General features: G+C 45.3%; 1 protein-coding gene across 1 annotated transcript in view; it reads left to right on the forward strand.

Annotated features, from left to right (window-relative positions):
* Nucleotides 1-25,292, forward strand: part of NSMCE2 (NSE2 (MMS21) homolog, SMC5-SMC6 complex SUMO ligase) — a 375,766-nt gene that overhangs the window by 339,862 nt on the left and 10,612 nt on the right. Inside the window, exon 5 of the mRNA XM_040354955.1 lies at nt 18,265-18,362. Within this exon, the coding sequence (XP_040210889.1) occupies nt 18,265-18,362 (98 nt within the window). The remainder of the gene's footprint in view (nt 1-18,264; nt 18,363-25,292) is intronic.

Consider the following 25,292-nt stretch of genomic DNA (forward strand, 5'->3'; position numbering starts at 1 on the left):
CCATGTTTAGCGACGTCAGATGTTTTTACAGTCTCTGCTCCTGAATGCACAGGCTATCGTTTTTTGATTTTTTTTTTTTACTTTGCCTAAACACTTAGGCCTCCGAACGGCTCTGAGTGTGCATGGAGGGGCATTTAGAAGCAGTAAAAAAAAATAAGTCGCCCCTAAAAAGCAGCTGTAAAAACATCCTTAGCCAGATTCAGAGATGTTTACGCCGGCGTATCAGTAGATACGCCGTCGTAACTCTGAATCTGCGCCGTCGTAAATTTAAGTGTATTCTCAAATTGACATACACTTAAATCCAGCTAAGATACGACGGCGGGCGCCATCGTATCTCAGCTGTCTATTTAGGCCGGCCGCTAGGGGTGTGTACGCTGATTTACGCCTAGAATGCGTGAATCAACAAGATACGCCTATTCACGAACGTACGCTTGCCCGTCGCAGTAAAGATACGCCGTTTACGTAAGGCGTTTTCAGGCGTAAAGTTAGTCCAACAAAAATCTGGCCTAGCCAATGTTAAGTATGGAAGTCGGTCCTGCGTCGAATTTTTAAATTTTTACGTCGTTTGCGTAAGTCGTCTGTGAATGGGGCTGGGCGTAATTTACGTTCACGTTGAAACCAATGAGTCTTTGCAGCGTAATTTGGAGCATGCGCACTGGGATACGTCCACGGACGGCGCATGCGCCGTTCGATAAAAACGTCATTTACGTGGGGTCATGCTTTATTTACATAAAACACGCCCACCGCTTCACAATTTGAATTAGGCGCGCTTACGCCGGCACCTTTACGCTACGCCGCCGTAACTTAGGACGCAAGTGCTTTGTCAATACAGCACTTGCCTCTCTAACTTACGGCGGCGTAGCGTATATGAGATACGCTACGCCTGCCTAACGTTAGGCGCGTCTTTTTGAATCCAGCTACCTTTGTGCATTAGCCCCAAATCACAGGCTGCATAATCTGATCTTGTGTATTGTGAGTTACTGAACCTTCAAAGTGCTTTCCCCTGGGAGTTCTCTGTAATACTTTGTATATCTGTCCAGCGCCTTTCCCTCTATATAACCTCCGACCAGAAGAGGAAACTCTGCAGTCCCCGCACTCTCAGACCTCTTCAGTGAATGATCTGCTGGATCATTGAACCGGATATTGGCAGGAAACATCCCTCTAATGGTATACGTCTATTGCGTCCTGTCTGATTCCAGCGCAAGTGATGTCATTTCATATAGAACAATGCGTGCTCGACCCCGACCCCCTCTACTGATCATCCAAATATAGTTTTATCCATGTTTTTTTAATTCTAGTTAATGTCATGTTACAGCAGAAAGAGAGAACACCAAGAACCATTCATGTCTAGATCACATAGCAGAGCATTGTATCTTGGCTCACATACTTTCTAATAAAAGAATATTCGAGTTCAGTGCCTGGGGACTGGAAGATGATTGATGAAGCTACACGTCGACGTAAAGCCCCACCCCCTTTTGAAGTTATGCATCTCATTGTGATAATGATAACAAGATCCTTTGAGAGATAAAACTATACACAAACCCGAATATTAAAACCTCATATGGGCCTAAAATCTGCTTTTTTTTTCCCATTATAATACCTGTTGATCCTGCCTTAATGATCCTTGTTCCTTAGGTGACAACCTTCTGTCCCTGCCCAGGGCTGGTGCAAGGATTTTTGACACCCTAAGCGAAACCTCATTTTGACCCCACCCCCTTTTCCATGCCCAGGTAAACCCCACCTTTTTAATGAAGCGCCCATCAAATGCAGCTTTACCAGCGCCCATCAAATGCAGCTTTACCAGCGCCCATCAAATACAGCCTCGCCAGCGCCCATCAAATACAGCCTCGCCAGCGCCCATCAAATGCAGCCTCACCAGCGCCCATCAAATGCAGCTTTACCAGCGCCCATCAAATGCAGCCTCACCGGCACCCATTAAATGCAGCCTCACCGGCACCCATTAAATGCAGCCTCACCGGCGCCCATCAAATGCAGCCTCACCGGTGCCCATCAAATGCGGGCTCACCTACACCCATCAAATGTGGGCTCACCTGCACCCTTAAAATGCGGGCTCACCTGCGCCCATCAAATGCACCCTCACCAGCGCCCATCAAATGCACCCTCACCAGCGCCCATCAAATGCACCCTCACCAGCGCCCATCAAATGCGGGCTCACCTGCGCCCATCAAATGCACCCTCACCAGCGCCCATCAAATGCACCCTCACCAGCGCCCATCAAATGCACCCTCACCAGCGCCCATCAAATGCACCCTCACCAGCGCCTATTAAATGCACCCTAACCAGCGCCTATTAACTGCACCCTCACCAGCGCCCATCAAATGCACCCTCACCAGCGCCCATCAAATGCACCCTCACCAGCGCCCATCAAATGCACCCTCACCAGCGCCCATCAAATGCACCCTCACCAGCGCCTATTAAATGCACCCTCACCAGCGCCTATTAAGTGCACCCTCACCAGCGCCCATCAAATGCACCCTCACCAGCGCCCATCAAATGCACCCTCACCAGCGCCCATCAAATGCACCCTCACCAGCGCCCATCAAATGCACCCTCACCAGCGCCCATCAAATGCACCCTCACCAGCGCCCATCAAATGCACCCTCACCAGCGCCCATCAAATGCACCCTCACCAGCGCCCATCAAATGCACCCTCACCAGCGCCCATCAAATGCACCCTCACCAGCGCCCATCAAATGCACCCTCACCAGCGCCCATCAAATGCACCCTCACCAGCGCCCGTCAAATGCACCCTCACCAGCGCCCGTCAAATGCACCCTCACCAGCGCCCGTCAAATGCACCCTCGCCAGCGCCCATCAAATGCACCCTCGCCAGCGCCCATCAAATGCACCCTCGCCAGCGCCCGTCAAATGCACCCTCACCAGCGCCCGTCAAATGCACCCTCACCAGCGCCCATCAAATGCAGCCTCACCAGCGCCCATCAAATGCACCCTCACCAGCGCCCATCAGTGAATGTTTGCTTGCTTCCATTCATTTGGGCGTCGGGACACAGACACAGTCCTCCAACGCTTCTGCGCCTCTGACACTATGTACGAACGGAACAGCGGCTGCCTGCTGATGCTGAGACTTGCTTGCTGCTGCTGTTTACAAGAAGAGAGTTGGAACACCAGTTTACAAGCTGTGATACTTGCCAAAGCGGGCAGTACAAGATATTAATTCTGCAGGGTGCCCAAACTTTTGCAGACGCCATTTTTTTGTTTTCTGTAATTTTGAAAGTGTAAATGATGGAAATAAAATTGAACTTTTTCTGACATATTATAAGAATGTCTAATCTGTAATTTGATGCCTTTTGGAGATTTTTCCATCTTTCCTTGGCTTCGTTATGCACATTAATACAAATTTTTACCTGGGGTGCCCAAACTTTCGATCCCCACTGTAATGTACCAAATTATCCTACCAAAATATGTCACTCAAAGGTCCATTCTGAATGCAATGGCTCTGAGCCAATTGTGTCCTCTTGTGAAAATTAAACCCTGGACCCCACTGCTGAGCTGCTATTAGCCAACAAATATTGTTCCGGCTGCTGGAGCCTCGTGATCCCCGCTTTGTAATAACGCAAGTTGTACGTTTCACCTCAGCGAATTGTTTCAGTTCAGTTTCACGGTCCGACTTCCTTCTTTGGTTGTATGGGACGCATCACTCAAACAGCATAACAAATCATTACATTCTTCTAGTTTCACCATGTGATTCACAATAAATCATTTATAATGCACCGTTATTTAAATCAGAATGGGGAAGAAAGGAGTGAGTGACACAAATATAGAACGCCACGCATGCGGCAGAAGAAGCTATTTTAGAAAGTGTTTAATCAAGAGGAGAAAGCGACAAGGAGAACGTGTCGATTGGCTGACAACTGTTAAAGGGAAACACTGAAGTTAAAAAAAAAAAAAAAGTGAATTATATGTACAGTATCTCACAAAAGTGAGAGTACACCCCTCACATTTTTTTAAAATATTTTCATGTGACAACACTGAAGAAATGACACTTTGCTACAATGTTGTGTAGTGAGTGTACAGCTTGTATAACGGTGTAAATTTGCTGTCCCCTCAAAATAACTCAACGCACAGCCATTAATGTCTAAACCGCTGGCAACATAAGTGAGTGCACCCCTAAGTGAAAATGTCCAATTGGGCCCAATTAGCCATTTTCCCTCCCCGTGTCATGTGACTCATTAGTGTTACAAGGTCTCAGGTGTGAATGGGGAGCAGGTGTGTTCAATTTGGTGTTATCGCTCTCACTCTCTCATACTGGTCACTGGAAGTTTAACATGGCACCTCATGGCAAAGAACTCTCTGAGGATCTGAAAAAAAAGAATTGTTGCTCTACATAAAGATGGCCTAGGCTATAAGAAGATTGCCAAGACCCTGAAACTGAGCTGCAGCACGGTGGCCAAGACCATACAGCGGTATAACGGGACAGGTTCCACTCAGAACAGACCTCACCATGGTTGACCAAAGAAGTTGAGTGCACATGCTCAGCGTCATATCCAGAGGTTGTCTTTGGGAAATAGACGTATGAGTGCTGCCAGCATTTCTACAGATGTTGAAGGGGTGGGGGCTCAGCCTGTCAGTGCTCAGACCATAAACCGCACACTGCATCAAATTGGTCTGCATGGCTGTTGTCCCAGAAGGAAGCCTCTTCTAAAGATGATGCACAAGAAAGCCCCAAACCTTTTGCTGAATACAAGCAGACTAAGGACATGGATTACTGGAACCATGTCCTGTGGTCTAATGAGACCAAGATAAACTTTTTTGGTGTCAGATGGTGTGAAGCGTGTGTGGCGGCAACCAGGTGAGGGGAACAAAGACAAGTGTGTCTTCCCTACAGTCAAGCATGGTGGTGGGTGTGTCATGGTCAGGGGCTGCATGAGTGCTGCCGGCACTGGGGAGCTACAGTTCATTGAGGGAACCATGAATGCCAACATGTACTGTGACATACTGAAGCAGAGCATGATCCCCTCCCTTCAGAGACTGGGCCGCAGGGCAGTATTCCAACATGATAACGACCCCAAACACACCTCCAAGATGACCACTGCCTTGCTAAAGAAGCTGAGGGTAAAGGTGATGGACTGGCCAAGCATGTCTCCAGACCAAAACCCTATTGATCATCTGTGGGGCATGCCCAAACGGAAGGTGGAGGAGCGCAAGGTCTCTAACATCCACCAGCTCTGTGATGTCATCATGGAGGAGGGGAAGAGGACTCCAGTGGAAACCTGTGAAGCTCTGGTGAACTCCATGCCCAAGAGGGTTAAGGCAGTGCTGGAAAATAATGGTGGCCACACAAAATATTGACACTTGGTGCCGGTTCACACAGGGGCAACCCGACCTACAGCGCGACTTAAAGTTGCCTCCAGGACAGGCGACTTTGGCTGTGGCCAATTGCAGAATAATCAGCTCTGTGGGAGGGAGGGGTTTGCCTGAGTAAACTATTTTCTCTTCCTGTAAAGTTTCTTCAGTGAAGACAGAGATTTGACATTGGAGGCAACTTCCATTGAAATCTATGTGTACAAGTTGCCTTGAAGCAGTACAGGAACCTTTTCTGAAGTCGGAGCGACTTCAGTAGTGTACATTAAGACGGCTCCAATTCACTTCAATGGAATTTCTCATGTCGCGCGACTTGGGGCAACACAAGTCGGATCCCAAGTCGCTGTAGTATGAACCAGCACTTAGGGGGTGTACTCACTTTTGTTGCCAGCGGTTTAGACATTCATAGCTGTGTGTTGAGTTATTTTAGGAGGACGGCAAATTTACACTGTCATACAAGCTGTACACTCACTACACAACATTGTAGCAAAGTGTCATTTCTTCAGTGTTGTCACATGAAAAGATATTTACAAAAATGTGAGGGGTGTACTCACTTTTGTGAGATACTGTAGCTACAGAAATATTTCTTTGTAACAGACTGTGTGTCATGCTGGCTTTGAGTACATTGAAGGTTAAAGATAATCAGTAGGAGTAAAAATGCTTCTGCAGTCATAACAAGTGATGTGGTTTCACCGCTAATGTTCCGTACAAGGCCCATGTCTCCCTATCATTATCACCACTATAGATAGCGTCATACATCGGCGCCATCACAGTGTTCATAACTGACTACTCTCTATGGACTGGCTGTCTCCTGAGTGCTGCCCAGTCATTAGTTATCTCAAACTAATACTAAGGCCCCTTTCACACTGGGGCGGGAGCCGTGGTGGCGGTATAGCGCCGCTAAAAATATCGGTGCTATACCGCCGGATTTGCTGCGGGATTCAGCCGCTAGCGGTGCGGTAATAACCCCCGCTAGCGACCGATAAAGGGTTAATACCGCCCGCAATGCGCCTCTGCAGAAGCGCATTGCGGGCGGTATTGCCGCGGTTTCCCATTGTTTTAAATGGGAAGGAGCGATGAAGGAGCGGTATACATACCGCTCCTCTCACCGCTCCAAAGAATGCTGCTGACAGGAGATTTTTTTCTGCCAGCGCATCACCTCAGTGTGAAAGCCCTCTTATTTTACACTCTTTTTTTTCTTTTTTAAATGGTATCACTTTTTTTCCTTTTACAAGGAATGTAAACATCCCTTGTAAGGCCCCTTTCACACGGTTGGACCATTCAGGAAATCCTATGAAGCGTCGGATGTCAGCGGAGACATGTCTGCTGACATCCAACCCGATCCGATCCGCCAAAATCAGACGGATGGCCATACGTCCCCATCCGTCCATGGCGGATCAGATCAGGTGAGATCTGATGAAAACGGGCATGCTGTCCGTTTTCATCAGATCTCTCCATAGGAGACAGCGGCGCTGCACAAGCCCCTCCCTGCTCAGTGAGCAGAAAGGGACTTGTCATCCGCCGGCTCAGCAGGGATCAACTGAGAGATCTCCCGCTGAGCTGGCGGACTCCGTAGCGATGGAGTCCGCCTCGTGTGAAAGAGGCCTAATAGAAAAAAAAGCATGACAGGATCTCTTAACCACTAGGGTACCGCACGCCGTCAAATGACGGCGGGCGGAATACCCTATTGTTCTGACAGGACGTCATATGACGTCCTGTCATTTAAAGCCTCTAGGGCGCGCGCGCCCGTCGCGTCACTGGGAACACAATGCGCGTGCCCGCGATTGCCCAGTAACTGAGCAGGGACGTGGAGCTCTGTGTGTAAACACAGAGCTCCACGTCCTGTCAGGGAGAGAGGAGACCGATCTGTGTCCCTTGTACATAGGGACACAGATCGGTCACCCCCCTACAGTTAGAAAACTCAATAGGCTACACATTTAACCCCTTCCCCACCCCCTAGTGGTTAACCCCTTCCCTGCCAGTCACATTTATACCATAATCAATGCATATTTATAGCACTGTTCACTGTATAAATGTGAATAGTCCCAAAAATGTGTCAAAAGTGTCCAATGTGTCCGCTATAATGTTGCAGTCCCGAAAAAAACCGCAGATCACCGCCATTCCTAGTAAAAAAAAATCATTATGTCCCCTATTTTGTAGGCAATATAACTTTTGCGCAAACCAGGTTATTGCGATTATTTTTTTTTTTTACCAAAAATATGTAGAATAATACGTATCGGCCTAAACTGAGAATTTTTTTTTTTTTTAATTGGATATTTATTAGAGCAAGAAGTAAAAAATTGTGTTTCTTTTCAAAATTGACGCTCTTTTTTTGTTTATAGCCCAAAAAATAAAAACCGCACAGGCGATCAAATACCACCAAAAGAAAGCTCTATTTGTGGGGGAAAAAAGGACATCAATTTTGTTTGGGAGCCACGTCGCACGACCGCGCAATTGTCAGTTAAAGCGACGCAGTGCCGGAAGCTAAAATCTCATCTGGGCAGGAAGGGGGTGTATGTGCACAGTAGGCAAGTGGTTAAATATGAGATCTGGGGTCAAAAAGACCTCAGATCTCATAGTTACACTAAAATGTAATAAAAAAAAAATGTCCCTTTAAGAGTTAGTGGCGGAAGTGACGTTTTGACGCAGCTTCCGCCCTGCGATGGTATGAAGACGGTTGGGGGCCATCTTCCACTCACTCGTCTCCATACCCTCTCCCGCTTCCGATTTTAAGTGATCTTGCAGCAAATCCGCTGCAGAGACCACTATTATCATAAACCGGACTGCCAGCTGAAGAGGAGGAGGATACAGCAGCTACCTACTGCCATAATAAAGATATCCTCCTTCAAAGTGCCGACGTGTATCGGCTGTGTATCGGCTGTGTGCGGCAGTCCAGAACTGGTCAATTTGCAGAGATTTCCTCTTACTTCCTATTTTGGCTATGAAACAGGAAGTGAAGGGAAATCTCCCCAATGGGATACAGATGGCAAATTCTCAAGTCTTGACAAGTGGGTTATGTTCCTGTTCACCCTCTCCTGTGAACAGGAACATAACCCACTTGTCAAGACTTGAGAAGGCTGTGTCCGCTTTAAATTTTATCATATTTTTCAGTTTATTCTAGAAGTGTATGAATAGAGCCTGAGAAAAAAATAAGGATAATGTTTTGTCATTTGTGTGGACTTTAATTATATGTCATAGTGTAAGAAAAATGCCCCGTAGCCGGTTTTACCATCTTTTTCTTCAAAGCGAAATGCTTCCTGTAGCTAACGACCAGTATCTCCCATTGTTAGGAGGGAATGCATTCCACACCACCATACAGAACTGTGTCCGCCATTAATATTATGATCTTCAAGACACTCGGCTAACTATGAAGAATGTTTTTACTTTGGATTTTAGTCCTCCCGATTTGTGTACACACGATCGGATTATCCGACGTAACATTTGTTGTTGGAAATTCCAACAATTGTCCGATGGAGCATACAGACGGTCGGATTGTCCGATTAAAACACGTCCGTCGGACCATTGTTGTCGGAAAATCCGATCGTGTGTATGGGTCTTAAGAGGTGTCTCTTGCCCCACTGGTTTGCAAATTTGAATAATTGTCTCTAATGTAACTTCTAGGAAGAAAACTTATTTTTTTACAATACATTTTTTTATCTTATCAATTAAGAACATAACAAACATAAAAAAAAGACAAAAGTTGCTGCACATATTACACAACATTGTAATACACTTCATATTCTTGGCAAAAAGGTTACCGTATATACTCAAGTATAAGCCGACCCGAATATAAGCCAAGGCACCTAATTTTACCACAAAAAATGGGAAAACGTATTGACTCGAGTATAAGCCTAGGGTGTCCATCTGCATGCCTCACTGTGCCCCATTGTGTCCATGTGCCCATGCCTCACTGTGCCCATGTATCACTGTGCCCTTGTCTCACTGTGCCCTTGTCTCACTCACTGTGCCCTTGTCTCACTGTGCCCTTGTCTCACTGTGCCCTTGTCTCACTGTGCCCTTGTCTCACTGTGCCCTTGTCTCACTGTGCCCTTGTCTCACTGTGCCCTTGTCTCACTGTGCCCATGTCTCACTGTGCCCATGTCTCACTGTGCCCATGTCTCACTGTGCCCATGTCTCACTGTGCCCATGTCTCACTGTGCCCATGTCTCACTGTGCCCATGTCGCACTGTGCCCATGTCGCACTGTGCCCATGTCGCACTGTGCCCATGTCGCACTGTGCCCATGCCTCACTCTGCCCATGCCTCACTCTGCCCATGCCTCACTCTGCCCATGCCTCACTCTGCCCATGCCTCACTCTGCCCATGCCTCACTATGCCCATGCCTCATTATGCCCATGCCTCACTGTGTCCATGACTATACTGACGTTTAACATGGGAGTCTATGGAAGGGGTGCCCGGCTTTGAAAAATCGGGGCTCTCCAGCTGTAGGTTCCCCAGACACCAACTTTGCACACTTGTAGAGGAGAAATGGGGCTACATGTGTGTCAAGTTCCGGGTCCAGGGAACCTACAACCGACCAGTACCGGGTCCCCAAAGTCACCAGAAAAATAACCGTTTAACATGGGAGTCTATGAAAGGTGTGCCCAACTTTAAAAAAAATCATTGCTCCCCAGCCGTAGATCCCCCGGACAACAAACTTTGTACACTTGTAGAGGAAGAGTGGGGCTACTTGTGTGCCAAGTTACGGCAGGCCGGTACCGGGTCCCCAAAGTCTGGAAGATCAGGCGCAAAAATGTGACTCGAGTATAGACCAAGGGGGGCATTTTCAGCACAAAAAAATGTGCTGAAAAACTTGGCTTATACTCGAGTATATACCGTATATCTGAAAATCACAACCTCGTCTGACATGCAAATGGGACATTTTTAGCAAACGTGGTTGTGACATACATGTTTCGCTCTACTGGGACCGGCAAGGCCTTTTGTTGCAAGCCATTAGACACTAGTCGCCATTTCTTTGTTTTTACGTAAATACATTTTTTGTTTCATGCACTTCAAGTAGATGAATGACAAGCATTATGTTTTTTTGTTGTGGTCCTACGAGGAATTCTTCAAACATTTCTGGTTTATCAACTTTGCTGACCCTGGAGCATCTGAGAACTTCTATTTTAGCTGGGTGGTTGATAAATAAGCAAATAGATCAGACAATGCGTTAGATATTTGTCATTGTAGAGCGCCTCTCCGGGGTGTGGATAGAAGGTGGGAGGAAGGATACTGTACATGCATGTTTAGTAGTGTGAATATACCTACTCAGACCTGTCATGAAGGACACATGAAAGCAGCACTTACGCATCTGGAGCAGCTGGGTGACTCACAGACCTCATAATGTAGCACAGAATTAGCTCGAGGTGAATGAGCTGCATTCATACATTTATTTATAGCTTCTTACGTGTACATCCATTGATCACAAGTAGATAAGGTGGATTACTTGAAGAGTTGGAGGATATCGCTTACCTTTATCAGTCAGCGCTAGGCTAGGCTACTTAAAGGCCAACGCAACCTGTCTGGGAGATATTAATCCATTCATAGACAAGAGATGGGGTGGACAGCGAACCAACTCGGGGCATTCTGTAGAATAATCATTTCATAAATATGCATTAAAATTTTTATTTTTTTCCAGCCAAGCTTTCGTGTTTATACTTTTCGGCGTTTTGGCTATGATCAGGAGAGAGAACGCTGTCTCATTTTGGTCCGAGGTGCGCCGGTGACGGTAATAAGGTGGGAAGGATCCTTTTTCTCCCAGATTGAATCTGGCCTGGGTCCCACGGGCTTGTCCCCCCCGGTTGACAGGACTCTCCCTACGATCTAAAGCCTTCTTAAATCAAATGGGGCTGCAATTGTCTGTCCAAGGAGCTTCCGATGTGCCCCCTGGGGGTGGCGTCCCAGGGGTGCCAGAAATACACTTTTGGCCTGTACCACACAATTGGTGTTTTACTGACACAAGGACACGTCACCTATGCTTTTCTTGGACTACACGTTCGAATGTGGCCTTTTGGCTAGCCAAGGCCTTTTTTTATACTGGCCGGAAGACCCTCTGTGTATTGCACGGCACTTTTTATGTTTTTTTTTTGTCACTGTTCACGACACCAGCGCTGCATGAACAGAGACAGAGGGTGCAGGTCATCAGGGGGCCTGTCCTAATGTGTGGGGATGTTCTGTGGCCTTCGGATTTTTTGCATCTCTACATCTGGAGGAGTATCTCTTCAACTAGGCCCCTCACCAAGTACTTGGTGGACCGGCTTCGGTTGGTCTCTGAGGTCCACCTGGATTCAGCCTAGGTAGACCATGATGTACCTTGCCTTGTGCCCTGGGAGGTTCAGGGTCCTCTTTGGAGGATTGACCCTCTGTGCACTCTTTTTATGTGTGCTGTGATTTCACGGTTCACTTTTTTTGTTTACAGGGGTTCAACCAAGCACTACACGAGGAGCTTCATCAAAGGAAAAAAAAAAGCATGTATATTCTCTGGGTAGGAATTCCAGGCTCCTGTGCGAAAAACAGTCATTCAGGAAAATCCCTTTCATATAATGGACACTTCTCCCAAGACTGGTTGGCCAGAGAATGTACACAAAAGTAGCTACAGATGAACAATCGTTTTCTGATCCAACGTTCACCTGCCAAATATGACAACGAGCATGTCGTGTGTGAGCAACCTATGCTATTCATTGTGCTTACTCAACAGAGCTTTACCAAGCCAGGACCAGACTTTTTTTTTTTTTTTGCACTTCAAACCCTTCAGTTACTAGCTGTATAATTTTTTCTTAGTTATTGTGACTACACGGCAGACCATTCTTGAGCAAACCAAACTTAGCTCGGCCTATATTTGACAACCGCATAAGAAGCCTTGCCTTTACCCAGCATTTACTGTGATAAATTTACATTAGATTAACGTCTTCTGTCCTGGATTACTCTACCAGGCAGCCCCCTCACCCTAAAAAAAAAAAAAACCCACCCTCTTGTAACTAATTGCTTCAGCAATAAGAAATAGGCTAAAAGCCTGGTTTACCCATCTAAATCATGATGCATCTGGTTCTTCTGTCTTCTATACTGCAAAGTGGGAGAGTCCTTCTTTGGGTGCCTACCTCGCTGCCTGGGTGATGTGGATGTTTCCTATTGGTTGTCAAGCTAGGAGGGTTCCTCTCTGGCTCCGGAAGGCAGCATTGGTGCGATCACCTGATTCCACTCCCTAAAGTGGAAGTACAGTAAATGATATAATAGCAGACTCAAGGAAATAACAAAAAATGCTTTGGAGCAATTTGTGGAATTGTCGGAGCAGCAGGGGATAGGTAGGGGAGCGTTCTGAGTCTGGCTCGCTCAAGGAGGACGGCTATCTGGACCCAAATTGCTTAGCTTACCCCCAGGCCTAACTGGGTGTCGACTTCTTTTCACGGAGGGAATGCCCATCAATTTCCGGTGACGCCCTGTGGGACAGTGTAGGCTTATAGCATGAGTGGGAATGACCGCCAATACCCAGAGGAAATTACCCCAACTGTTCACCTCAGATCACCTAACCGCATTCCCTCACCCACATCCATGCTGACCACACTTTATCAAATTTACTCGGACATTGCCTACTCTCGTAAGTGAGTTGGTACAAGGGTAATACAGAGTTAACTGCTTTTTTCCAGAATTCAAGGGTGGGTGGGATGGCCGATTTCCAGTGTAGCATTATCTCCCTTCTGACGTGAGAAGGTAATACACAATTTGGTGTATCGATCCCCCCTCGACCTGCTCCAAGTAGCTTAACAGAAGCACCAAGGGTTCTGGCGGCACCCTAGTCCCGCTCAGGTCACTCAACATGTCTGCTATCCCCTCCCAATATGTCCGGAGCTTGGGGCAGGACCAGACCATATGCCAAAACGTTCCCACCTCATTTCTACATCTAGGGCAATTGTGATCGAGATGTGGGTATATTTTCGCCATTCTCTGTGGAGTATAATATGCTCTGTGTGTGGATGAACCTATCCCTGGCCAATATCATAGATGGAATGAAGGTAGATATACAGTCTTCCCATTCGTCTTCTTCCAGGGCTGGGATTTCCTCCCTCCATTTGTCAATAGTTCTAATCGGTTTGGTGTCATGGGCCACCGTCAGAACCCCTCTACACTTGGCACTTCTTGCAGCACCTCTCTGTCCTTAGCAGTCCTTGTAGCACCCCTCTACACTTCGAAGTCCTTGTAGCACCCCTCTGCACTTAGCTATTCCATGGCTGAGTTGCTCATTTGTTTTTTAACCGGTTTACAAGAAATTACGTTGAGGTGGTGCCGGAATGTAGCACAGCAAGAGCAAAGTGTCTAACTAATCGCACAGCTCAGGATGACAGAGCAGAGAGTGTTGCTCAATTCTTCCTGAAGAAAAGTTAGAAAGCTTTAAATTATTTACTGTATGACCTTCCAGGAAGCTGGGAAAGATTTCTCTGCCTATCTTTGACTTTTCCTCTTGTTTTCAAGAAATGTGACTTAAACTCAAACTCGCGTGACATGACAGTGTAATGTGATTCTTACACTATTTCTTAAAATGTTTGGAAGGCCTGTGAGCTCGAACTGACTAGACCACGAGAGAGGATCCACCAAACCTTATACTGCAATGAATAGCACCAATCGTACAAACAAATGGGAACCACACCAAACTATAAACGGGGCTTTGCAGCATGGAGCACATGGAAGGGGCGACGCATGTCAAAAAACATAATCAAAATTTCCCAGCTTAATTACATTGGTGAACATAATTATTTGATCCCCTGCAGTTTATCCACTTACAAGGAAATGAATGGTCTATCATTTTTATCATGGGTGTATTTTAAATGATAGAGACAGAATATCAACCAAAAATCCAGAAAAAACACATGATGCAAATGTTATAAATTGAGTTGCAGTTCAGTGAGTAAAATAAGTATTAAAAAAAAAAAAGTATTTCATCCCCTACCAACCAGCAATAATTCTGCCCCCCACAGACTAGTTACAGTAGGTGCTCATGTGGTACAATTTAAGAAGGTGCTCCTAACGACTACTCACTATGTGTATAAAAGACACCTGTCCACAGAATCTTTCTTCCATTCAACCCACCATCATGGGCAAGACCAAAGCGCTGTCAAAGGACATCAGGAACAAGATTGTAGACCTGCACAAGGCTGAAATGGGCTACAAGACCATCAGTAAGAAGCTTGGTGAGAAGGAGGCAACTGTTGGAGCGATTATTCGCAAATGGAGGAAATACAAAATAACTATCAATTGCCCTCGGTCTGGAGTTCCATGCAAGATTTCGCCTCATAGGGTAAGGAAATTCGTGAGAAAAGTGAGGGATCAGCCCAAAAATAAATGGGAGGAGCTTGTGAATGATCGCAAGACAGTTGGGATCTCAGTCACCAAACAAACTATTGGTAACACAATATGCCGTCGTGGATTGAAATCCTGCAGCACCCGCAAGGTCCCCCTCCTCAAGAAGGCACGTGCACATCTGAAGTTTGCCACTGAACATCTAAATCAGGGGTCTCCAAACTGCGGCCCGAGGGCTGGATGCGGCCCTTTGCTAGCCTTCATCCGGCCCTTGGGGCAGTATTGCTCCCAACGATATGAGCCACTATTCCTCCCAATGGCACCAACAATGGGACAACATTTCTTAGACTAATAGCAATGATGGAGCACTATTCCTCCTCCTACTGCCCACCAACACTGGGGCCATGTTTATTCTCAACGATGCTCGGCCCCTGGGCATTTTCTACCCTGTCTGGTCAGAATCCGCCCCCCCCTGAAGTCTGAAAGACCGTAAACTGGCCCTTTGCTTGAAAAGTATGGAGACCCCTGATCTAAATGATTCATAGAGGGTTGGGAGAAAGTGCAGTAGTCAGATGAGAACCAAATTTTGCTCTTTGGCATTAACTTGACTTGCTTTATTTGGAGGAAGGAAAATGCTGACTATGACCCTAAGAACACCATCACTACAGTCAAGCCTGGAGGTGGAAACATGATGCTTTGTGGCTGTTTCTCTTCTAAAGGTACAGGCCGACTTTGCCGCATGGATGGGGCCATGTATTTTAAAATCTTGTATAAGAACCTTCTTCCCTCAGACAGAAAACTGAAGATGGGTCTTCCAGCATGACAATGACCCAAAACATACCACCAAGGCAACAGAGGAGTAGCTCCAGAAGCACATTAACCACTTAACGCCCGCCGCACGACTATTTACGTCCGCAAAATGGCATGGACAGGCAGATGGGCGTAAATATACGTCCTTGCCTTTCTGCGGGTCGGGGGTCCGATCGGGACCCCCCCCCCCTGCTGCGTGCGGCTTACCTCGGGGAGCGATCCGGGACGACGGCGCGGCTATTCGTTTATAGCCGCTCCGTCGCGATCGCTCCCCGAAGCTGAAGAACGGGGAGAGCCGTATGTAAACACGGCTTCCCCGTGCTTCACTGTGGCGGCGCATCGATCGTGTCATCCCTTTTATAGGGAGACACAATCGATGACATCGGACCTACAGCCACACCCCCTACAGTTGTAAACACACACTAGGTGAAGCCTAACACGTTCAGCGCCCCCTGTGGTTAACTCCCAAACTGCAACTGTCATTTTCACAATAAAGAATGCAATTTAAATGCATTTTTTGCTGTGAAAATGACAATGGTCCCAAAAATGTGTCAAAATTGTCCGAAGTGTCCGCCATAATGTCGCAGTCACGAAAAAAATCGCTGATCGCCGCCATTAGTAGTAAAAAAAAATAATTAATAAAAATGCAATAAAAAGATCACCTATTGTGTAAACGCTATAAATTTTGCGCAAACCAATCGATAAACACTTATTGCAATTTTTTTTTACCAAAAATAGGTAGAAGAATACGTATCGGCCTAAACTGAGGAAAAAAAAATTTTTTATATATGTTTTTGGGGGATATTTATTATAGCAAAAAGAAAAAAATATTGCATTTTTTTCAAAATTGTCGCTCTATTTTTGTTCATAGCGCAAAAAATAAAAACCGCAGAGGTGATCAAATACCACCAAAAGAAAGCTCTATTTGTGGGGAAAAAAGGACGCCAATTTTGTTTGGGAGCCACGTCGCACGACCGCGCAATTGTCTGTTAAAGCGACGCAGTGCCGAATTGCAAAACCTGGCCTGGGCATTTAGCTGCCTAAAGGTCTGGGGCTTAAGTGGTTAAGATCTCAAGACTTAAACCCTTTAGAACATTTTTGGAGGGAGCTGAAACTTCGAGTTGCTAAGCGACAGCCAAGAAACCTTAAGGATTTAGAGAAGATCCGTAAAAAAGAGAGGACCAAAATCCCTCCCGAGATGTGAGCAAACCTGATCACCAACTACAAGAAACGTCTGACCTCTGTGCTTGTCAACAAGGGTTTCTCCACCAAGTACTAAGTCATGTGTTGCTTGGATCAAATACTTAAAACTCAATTTATAACATTTGTATCATGTGTTTTTCTGGATTTTTGGTTGATATTCTGTCTCTATCATTTAAAATACACCTATGATAACATTTATAGACCTTTCATTTCTTTGTAAGTGGGCAAACTTACAAAATCTACAGGGGATCAAATAATGATGTTCCCCACTGTACCAGCCAGCCTGAAACAAACCGAATTGACCCCAGTCTTAACAGTTCATGTTACAGTTCAACTGGCTTATATTGCACAACCTAATAATTAAATCTTCTGGATGAGAGTCTAGGACCGTAAAGGCAAAACTTTTTTTTTTTTTTAAGAAATCTGTCGGGAGAAAAGTATGTGGGCCATTGCTTACCTTCTTTTTTTTTTAAAAATATTGGCTTTGGCTTGCTGATGCCAAGATTTTAGTACTTTGAGTCACACAACAAAACAAGTATGTAAGAAGTGAAGTCCAAATTCCTTATCTGTACACTTATTCCAGGTAAATGACTCAAAGTTTGATTTAGGTTTTATTTTTTTGCTTTGGTCAGAGCGGAAAAGGATCAGAAACATTGCCAGGTTTTTATTGCTGTGACCCATTGGAGAAAGATTTCTCGCTCACTTCCTGTCCTGAAGAAGACGGGTAAGAAGGACAGAAAGGTGTTGAGGAACATAATCTCATAGCTCCCACCTGTCCCTGATTTGGAGCAATGTCCCTCTGTCCCTCTTTCCTCCTCATTTGTCCCTCATTTTGGTCTGATCTATATAGATGTATATAAAATTTACTTTTTATCTATCAAGAGGTGTTTTCCAGCCCTAAACCTTTCAACCAATTTCTAAATTGCTCCATTTGTATATTTCAGAAGCCAATCTAAATTAATTGAGTGAAACAAGTATGTTTCTTATGTACTGTCTGGGTTTGTCTTGACTAATCCTAGCACTGTGCTTAGCATGGATATTACGTTATATACCATGTTTCCCCGAAAATAAGCCAGGGTCTTATATTAATTTAGGCAACAAGACACAGTAGGGCTTATTTTCGGGGTAGATCTTACCATGTAATGTGCTGTCTTCTCTCTCTCTCCCTGCCTGACAGGAATCCCCAGTGTGAACCGAGTTAAAATGTTTGTAAAATCCTATAATCCACTTTATTACAGTATTATATAATGTACAATGTGTGTGTTTCTGTAATATAATTGTGCCAAATACCTCTGTTATAGCGCCGCTCTGCGCTTCTGTGACCCACCGGAGCACTCTTCCCCGCAATTATATTACATAAACACACACATTGTACATTATATACTACTGTAAAAGAGTAGATTATAGGATTTTATAAGCATTTTAAACTAGGGCTTATTTTCGGGGTAAGGCTTATATTGCAGCCCTCCTGGAAAATAACGCTGGGTCTTATTTTCGGGGTAGGTCTTATTTTCAGGGTAACACGGTATATACCGTTCCTACAGCTCAGCATTTATCTGTATATTGGAGCTCTGCAAATCTCCTCCTCATGTTAATAATGTCCTCCTTTGTTTTGTAGTGGGTGTGCCATCAGAGGAGCCAGAAGTCAATCTGGATGAGGATGAAGACATCGCCGTCACCCAGAGCATTGATAATTTCACTTGTTCCATCACACAGGTATGTTCTATATTGTAAACTGCTTTTAAAGCAAATGTTTTATCTAGAGCAGTGGTGGTCAACTCAATAAATATAATGGACCCCAAGTGCGGCCCCTTACATGACCGAAAGGCCACACATTAGCTTTTTTTTTTTTGTAAATAGTTTTTGATCAATTATTAGCATTTCGCTGACTTTGATGAGACTCAGTGTTTCCTACTCACTGACGCATGTTAGAGTCAGTGAAGAAGATACAGTAGCTGTTCCTTTTCCCAGAATTCACTACAGGGCCCGGGAGACCACAGCGCGCCCCTGTAGGAGCTGCTGGCAAATGAAGTTTCCGCGCTCATCCCCATCATCCTCCTCGGTTCCCAGCCTGGTCGTTGATTGGCTACATTGGCTGGCGCTGCTGTCAATCGCATCCAATGACACGGTGTGCCGCGGCGGGGCCGAGTGATACAATCACGAGAGCGCACCCGCAAGAGCTTTCCACCATGCGAGCTTACTCGCATGAAGGTGGAAAGCTCTTGCGGGGAGGAGCCAAGACAGCTGCTGAGGGACCCCAGAAGACGTGGATCGGGGCCACTGTGTGCAAAACGAGCCGCACAGTGGAGGCAAGTATAACATGTTTGTTATTTAAAACAATTGTTTTACTTTAGGGTTCCTTTAAGGGCTATTCTGGGGTATTAGTATGATTCCAGGTAGTATGATGCCATAGTATAGAATATATATACTATAGGGTAGTATGATTCCAGGAGATGTACACACTGTCATACATCCACTCCTTTACCTCCCTGACCAGTATGATGCTTTTTGAAGGTATTCGTAATTATGAGCCTCACGCTCCGGGTTTCATTTCAAAGCTATATTCTCATCTCACATAGTCGTTTTTGCACTTGCCTTCATATGCTATACGTTGGGTTGCAAATCTGCACATATACTTAGAACCGGAGGATTGGAGTTGCATTTGGACTACAACTAATGCCGCGTACACACGATCGGTCAAACCGATGAGAACGTTCTGATGGACCGTTTTCATCGGACCAAACCGATCGTGTGTGGGCCCCATAGGTTATTTATCCATAGGTTAAAAAAAGCAATCTTGTTTTAAATTTAACCGATGGATACCTAACCAATAGAAAAAAAAACGATCGTTTGTAGGCACATCCATCGGTTAAAAATCCACGCATGCTCAGACTAAATTAGAGGACGGGAGCGCTCGTTTTGGTAAAACTAGCATTCGTTATGGAGATAGCACATTCATCACGCTGTAACATACAGAAAAGCGCGAAACGTCTTTTACTAACATGAAATCAGCTAAAGCAGCCCCAAGGGTGGCGCCATTGGATTTGAACTTCCCCTTTATAGTGCCGTCGTACGGGGTTTACGTGACCGCGTTCTGACACGATCGTTTTTTTAACCGATGGTGTGTAGGCACGACTGACCATCAGCCAGCTTCATCGGTTAACGGACGAAAACGGTCCATCAGACCGTTTTCATCAAATGGATTGATCGTGTGTACAGGGCATTACTCCTCCACACAAAATGTTAGCCATTGAAGCCAACTACAAGGTCCTCCTGCTTCGGTATCTTGTCCTGGCAAGAATTGCCAAATTTCTACCGACCTACCCTTCTACCTGCTTTAGATGGTGAGCCTGAGCAGGGCACTCGTGCATTTTTGGTGGACTTGTCCGATCGTGCAGAAAGTGTGGGCAGAGATTCTCAAAATCCTGTCTGCTCTGTTAGAACGGCTCCTCACCCCCGATCCTACCTTTTGCATTGTTGAATCATTGTTTCTCCGATCTCACGAGATCACTCGAAACTCACTATAGAAAACAAAGCCAAGGCTTGGAAATCCACATCATTATGTCTCTTGTAAACTTAGAAAGGGTTACCCAAGCCATGATCCATGGTAAGATTGAGGCGACCATCATAGATAGAATTTCACAACATCTGAAAGTTTGTCAGCCTTGGGTGAAGCGTTTTCTCACACCAAACTTTTTTCGCTCCTGCTACCCTAAGTTCTCTATTTCTGCCATCCAACCCCCGGGCGGCAGACCAGTGCTGTGAATTTCCAATCCGCCAACCCATCCACCTCTCCCCCTCCCCTGGTCCCTAGTAGAATAGGCTGCCATGAAACCTGTCCAAGGAGCCAAAAAGGTTGGGGGCCGCTGATCTAGCGGATTTATATCCCCCTGCTCTTAGGTAAGCCGACAGCCTCGCTCTTTCCCTTCTCCTTTTTCTCTCCTTTCTTTTGTTGCTGTTTCTCCTGCTCTTTCCTTTCCTCCCTCTTCCTTCTTTCTCTTCTCTATGTGCCCAGGACACACAGTCCTGGTCACCCATTTAACCTGATTGGGTTGTCCATGTAAAAGGAGACTAAATGGATTTTTTTTTTTTTTAATATACCATTGCTTGTATATTGTGACCTGTCAGGACTCTATCATTTCATTAAATTTTTTTTATATTTTTCTATGTGCGCTTAATCACTTAAGCCCCGGACCAATATGCTGCTAAATGCCCAAAGGCGTTTTTACAATTCGGCACTGCGTCACTTTAACAGACAATTGCGCGGTCGTGCGACGTGGCTCCCAAACAAAATTGGCGTCCTTTTTCCCCCACAAATAGAGCTTTCTTTTGGTGGTATTTGATCACCTCTGCGGTTTTTATTTTTTGCGCTATAAACAAAAATAGAGCGACAATTTTGAAAAAAATGCAATATTTTTTACTTTTTGCTATAATAAATATCCCCCAAAAACATATATAAAACATTTTTTTTCCTCAGTTTAGGCCGATACGTATTCTTCTACCTATTTTTGGTAAAAAAAATCGCAATAAGTGTTTATCGATTTTTTTGCGCAAAATTTATAGCGTTTACAAAATAGGGGATAGTTTTTTTGCATTTTTATTAATTATTTTTGTTTTACTACTATTGGCGGCGATCAGCGTTTTTTTTTGTGACTGCGACATTATGGCGGACACTTCGGACAATTTTGACACATTTTTGGGACCATTGTAATTTTCACAGCAAAAAATGCATTTAAATTGCATTGTATATTGTGAAAATGACAGTTTCAGTTTGGGAGTTAACCACAGGGGGCGCTGTAGGAGTTAGGGTTCACCTAGTGTGTGTTTACAACTGTAGGGGGGTGCGGCTGTAGGACTGACGTCATCGATCGAGTCTCCCTATAAAAGGGATCACTCGATCGATGCAGCCGCCACAGTGAAGCACGGGGAAGCCGTGTTTACATACGGCTCTCCCCGTTCTTCAGCTCCAGGGAGCGATCACGACGGAGCGGCTATAAACGAATAGCCGCGCCGTCGTCCCGGAGCGCTCCCCGCGGGAATCCGCCCGCCGCACGCAGCGGGGGGGGTCCCGATCGGACCCCCCACCCGCTAGAAGGCAAGGACGTATATATACGCCCTTCTGCCTGTCCGTGCCATTTTGCGGACGTAAATAGTCGTGCGGCGGGCGTTAAGGGGTTAAAGTCATATTAGCTTTTTTTTTTGTATAAAAACAAAAAACATGCCATACTTAACTACTCTGTGTAATGGTTTTGCACCACAGAGCAACTTGGTTCCTCCTCTTATCGGGTCCCTCGCCGGCACTCTTGGGCCCCTCCCTCCTGCCGTTTTCCCCCACAGCAAGCAGCTTGCTATGGGGGCACCCGAGCTGAGCCGCTGCTCTGTGTGTCCATTCAGCCGTGGCTTACCCCCACCCCCTCTCTCTCCTCATTGGCTCACTGACTTTGATTGACAGCAGCGGGAGCCAATGACAGTCACTGCTGTCTCCAATCAGGAGGGAGAGTCACCGGTCTTTGTGGATTTCATGTAACATCACTGGATTGAGAATGGGCTCAGGTCAGTATTTGGGGCTGCTGCATACAGAAGGTTTTTTATCTCAAGGCATAGAATTCATTAAGATAAAAAAAACTTCTGCCTTTCGATTTTACTTCACTTTTAGTTTAATGTAATTTTGCTGCTCTGACCTTTTCTGAAAAAGTTGATTTACAGCAGGGCTCTGAGATGTCGGGAGTTTATCTCTCGCAGGTATCTCTTGCTATTTTTGCCTTTCTGCTTTTTTTCCAGGAAATGTTGCTGCTAAGCAGGGACTTCCTTTATTATAGCCAAAAAGATGTAATCTCCAGCCAATCGCTGAGCTGTAAAGGGAACCTAAGACAAGGCTGTGTTAGCGTTGTTTTTTTCATGCCGTGAGAGGAGCGTAGAGGATAAAAATACCTTCCTGGAGATTTGTTGTTGTATCATAACCATATATGCCTTGTTACATGAATGTTATATAAATGTATTTATAGAAATTGGGGTAAAAATTTCAATACTTAAAGTGGGAGTTCACCCATTAATATATTTTTTTAAACAATCCCCTTAGCTTCATGCTCGTTCGGTCTAGGGGAATCTGCTATTTGTTTTAAAATATGAGCTGTACTTACCGTTTTCGAGATGCATCTTCTCCGTCGTTTCCAGGTATGGGTCTTCGGGAGCGGGCGTTCCTTCTTGATTGACAGTCTTCCGAGAGGCTTCCGACGGTCGCATCCATCGCGTCACTAGTAGCCGAAAGAAGCCGAACGTCGGTGCGGCTCTATACTGCGCCTGCGCACCGACGTTCGGCTTCTTTCAGAAAATCGTGACGCGATGGATGCGACCGTCGGACGCCTCTCGGAAGACTGTCAATCAAAATAGGAACGCCCATTCCCGCAGCCCATACCCGGAAGCGGCGGAGAAGATGCATCTCGTAAACCGTAAGTACAGCTCATATTTTAAAACAACTAGCCGATTCCCCTAGACAAAACGAGCATGAAGCTAAGGGGAAAAGGTATATTGTACCGGTGAACCTCCGCTTTAAAGCTGAACTCCAAGAACCATAAATGCAGTCATTTTCACCATGAATCACACAGGAACACACAGTGCGATTTACATGCGATCCGGGTGCAGTGCTATTTCAGTCCGATCATTACCAGAAACATGTCTACTAAGACACAATTGGTACTGTATTGATATAACCAGTTTTAATCTACCACCTTTAGTTTGACTTACTATTGAATGAGACATAACAGGAGAGGGGGGGAATAAGGAATTTCGGGACTTTAAATAAGGCATAGGACTTGTAGGTCCTGTGTCTCCATCCCTGTATAGCGATTGAATTGCAAGGAAAGTTGGGACTTTGTATGAAACATACACCTAAATGAGTGATAACGGACAATGGGTGTCTGACCAGTAGAATGCATATTAAAGCTGTACTAGCTGAATTTCTATACTCTGCACACAGAACAATAATACATAATAATGATTTTTAATTCATATATATATATACATATAATACAATATAGCATAAAAGCATTGCGGTACTTGGTAGTAGTATACAAAAAGTCAGGCAGATTAATCCATATAACACATAATAGCTATATACATGTCATGATTGTTACAGCATAATACATTTGAAAATCGTAAAATTATTCCATGTAGTACATGATAATAGCACCGGAATAGCTTGACGCGTTTCGTGCAACTGCACTCTTCAGGAGCTGATGCTAATGTGTATCTGAAATTAATAAAATATATAGACTGTTGGTACAGGGTCTAAAATGAGCTGAAGGGTGTGTATAAAAGGAGGGAGAGAAGGTGAAAACAGTATAAACTGGTGTGGGACATACTGAAAAAATCTGTCCCAAGACTTACAAATCACCTGCGAATCTGATTGGCAGCGAGATGGGCTGCAAACTGGCCAGGCAAGTCAACAGTACCGGGAGCTGAGGTGGTGTATCCCCAAACTGGATGTTGAAGAAAACCCTCAGAGGACCTGACCCAAAGGGTAGGGTACCCCATGGATGATGGAATAAAAAGTAATTGTGTGATCGTGAAGAAATCTGGGGGAATAAAAAACGTAATAGTGTAAGTAGACTATACTATATAGTCTGCTACCTAGGTATGCATCAAGCAAGACCAGTATAGTGCTTCAGAGACATAAAAGTAAAATATAAAATATAATGACTATTGAATGAATATGCAGGAGGGAAACAGCAGGGTGAGGTTTTCCTTGACAGTCTCTGGATGCCCATAAATATATCATTAGCCCGGTGGCTGCGTGCCACCCCTGGTGGCCATGGACTATGTTGCCTACAACAACAAAAAAATCCAGAAAAACGCATTTCAAAAAAGTTATAAATTGATTTGCGTTTTAATGAGTGAAATTAGAATTTGACCCCTTCACAAAACATGACTTGGTGGCAAAACCCTTGTTGGCAATCACAGAGGTGAGCCATTTCTTGTAGTTGGCCACCAGGTTGGCACACATCTCAGGAGGGATTTTGCCCCACTCCTCTTTGCAGACCCTCTCAAAGTCATTAAGGGTTTGAGGCTGATGTTTGATAACTCGAACCTTCAGCTCCCTCCACATATTTTCTATGTGATTAAGGTCTGGAGACTGGCTAGGCCACTTAATGTTCTTGTTCTTGAGCCACTCCTTTGTTGCCTTGGCCGTGTGTTTTGGGTCATTGTCATGCTGGAATACCCATCCATGACCCATTTTCAATGTCCTTGTTGGGGGAAGGAGGTTCTCACCCAGGATTTGAAGGTACATGGCTCCATCTATCATCCCTTTGTTGCAGTGAAGTTGTCCTGTCCTCTTGGTAGAAAAACACCCCCAAAGCATAATGTTTCCACCTCCATGTTTGACGGTGGGGATGGTGTTTCTTGGGGTCATAGGCAGCATTCCTCTACCTCCTCCTCCACACACGGGGGAGTTGAGTAGATGCCAAAGAGCTTTATTTTGGTTTCAGCCGACCACAACACTTTCATCCAGTTCTCCTCTGAATCATTCAGATGTTCATTAGCAAACTTCAGACGGGCTGGACATGTGATTTCTTGAGCAGGGGGACCTTGTGGGCACTGCAGGATTTAGCCCTTCACCGCGTAGTGGTCTCGGCTGACTTGAGATCA

This window comes from Rana temporaria, chromosome 5 (genome assembly GCF_905171775.1).
Source record: "Rana temporaria chromosome 5, aRanTem1.1, whole genome shotgun sequence".
In the NCBI taxonomy this organism is placed as follows: Eukaryota; Metazoa; Chordata; class Amphibia; order Anura; family Ranidae; genus Rana; species Rana temporaria.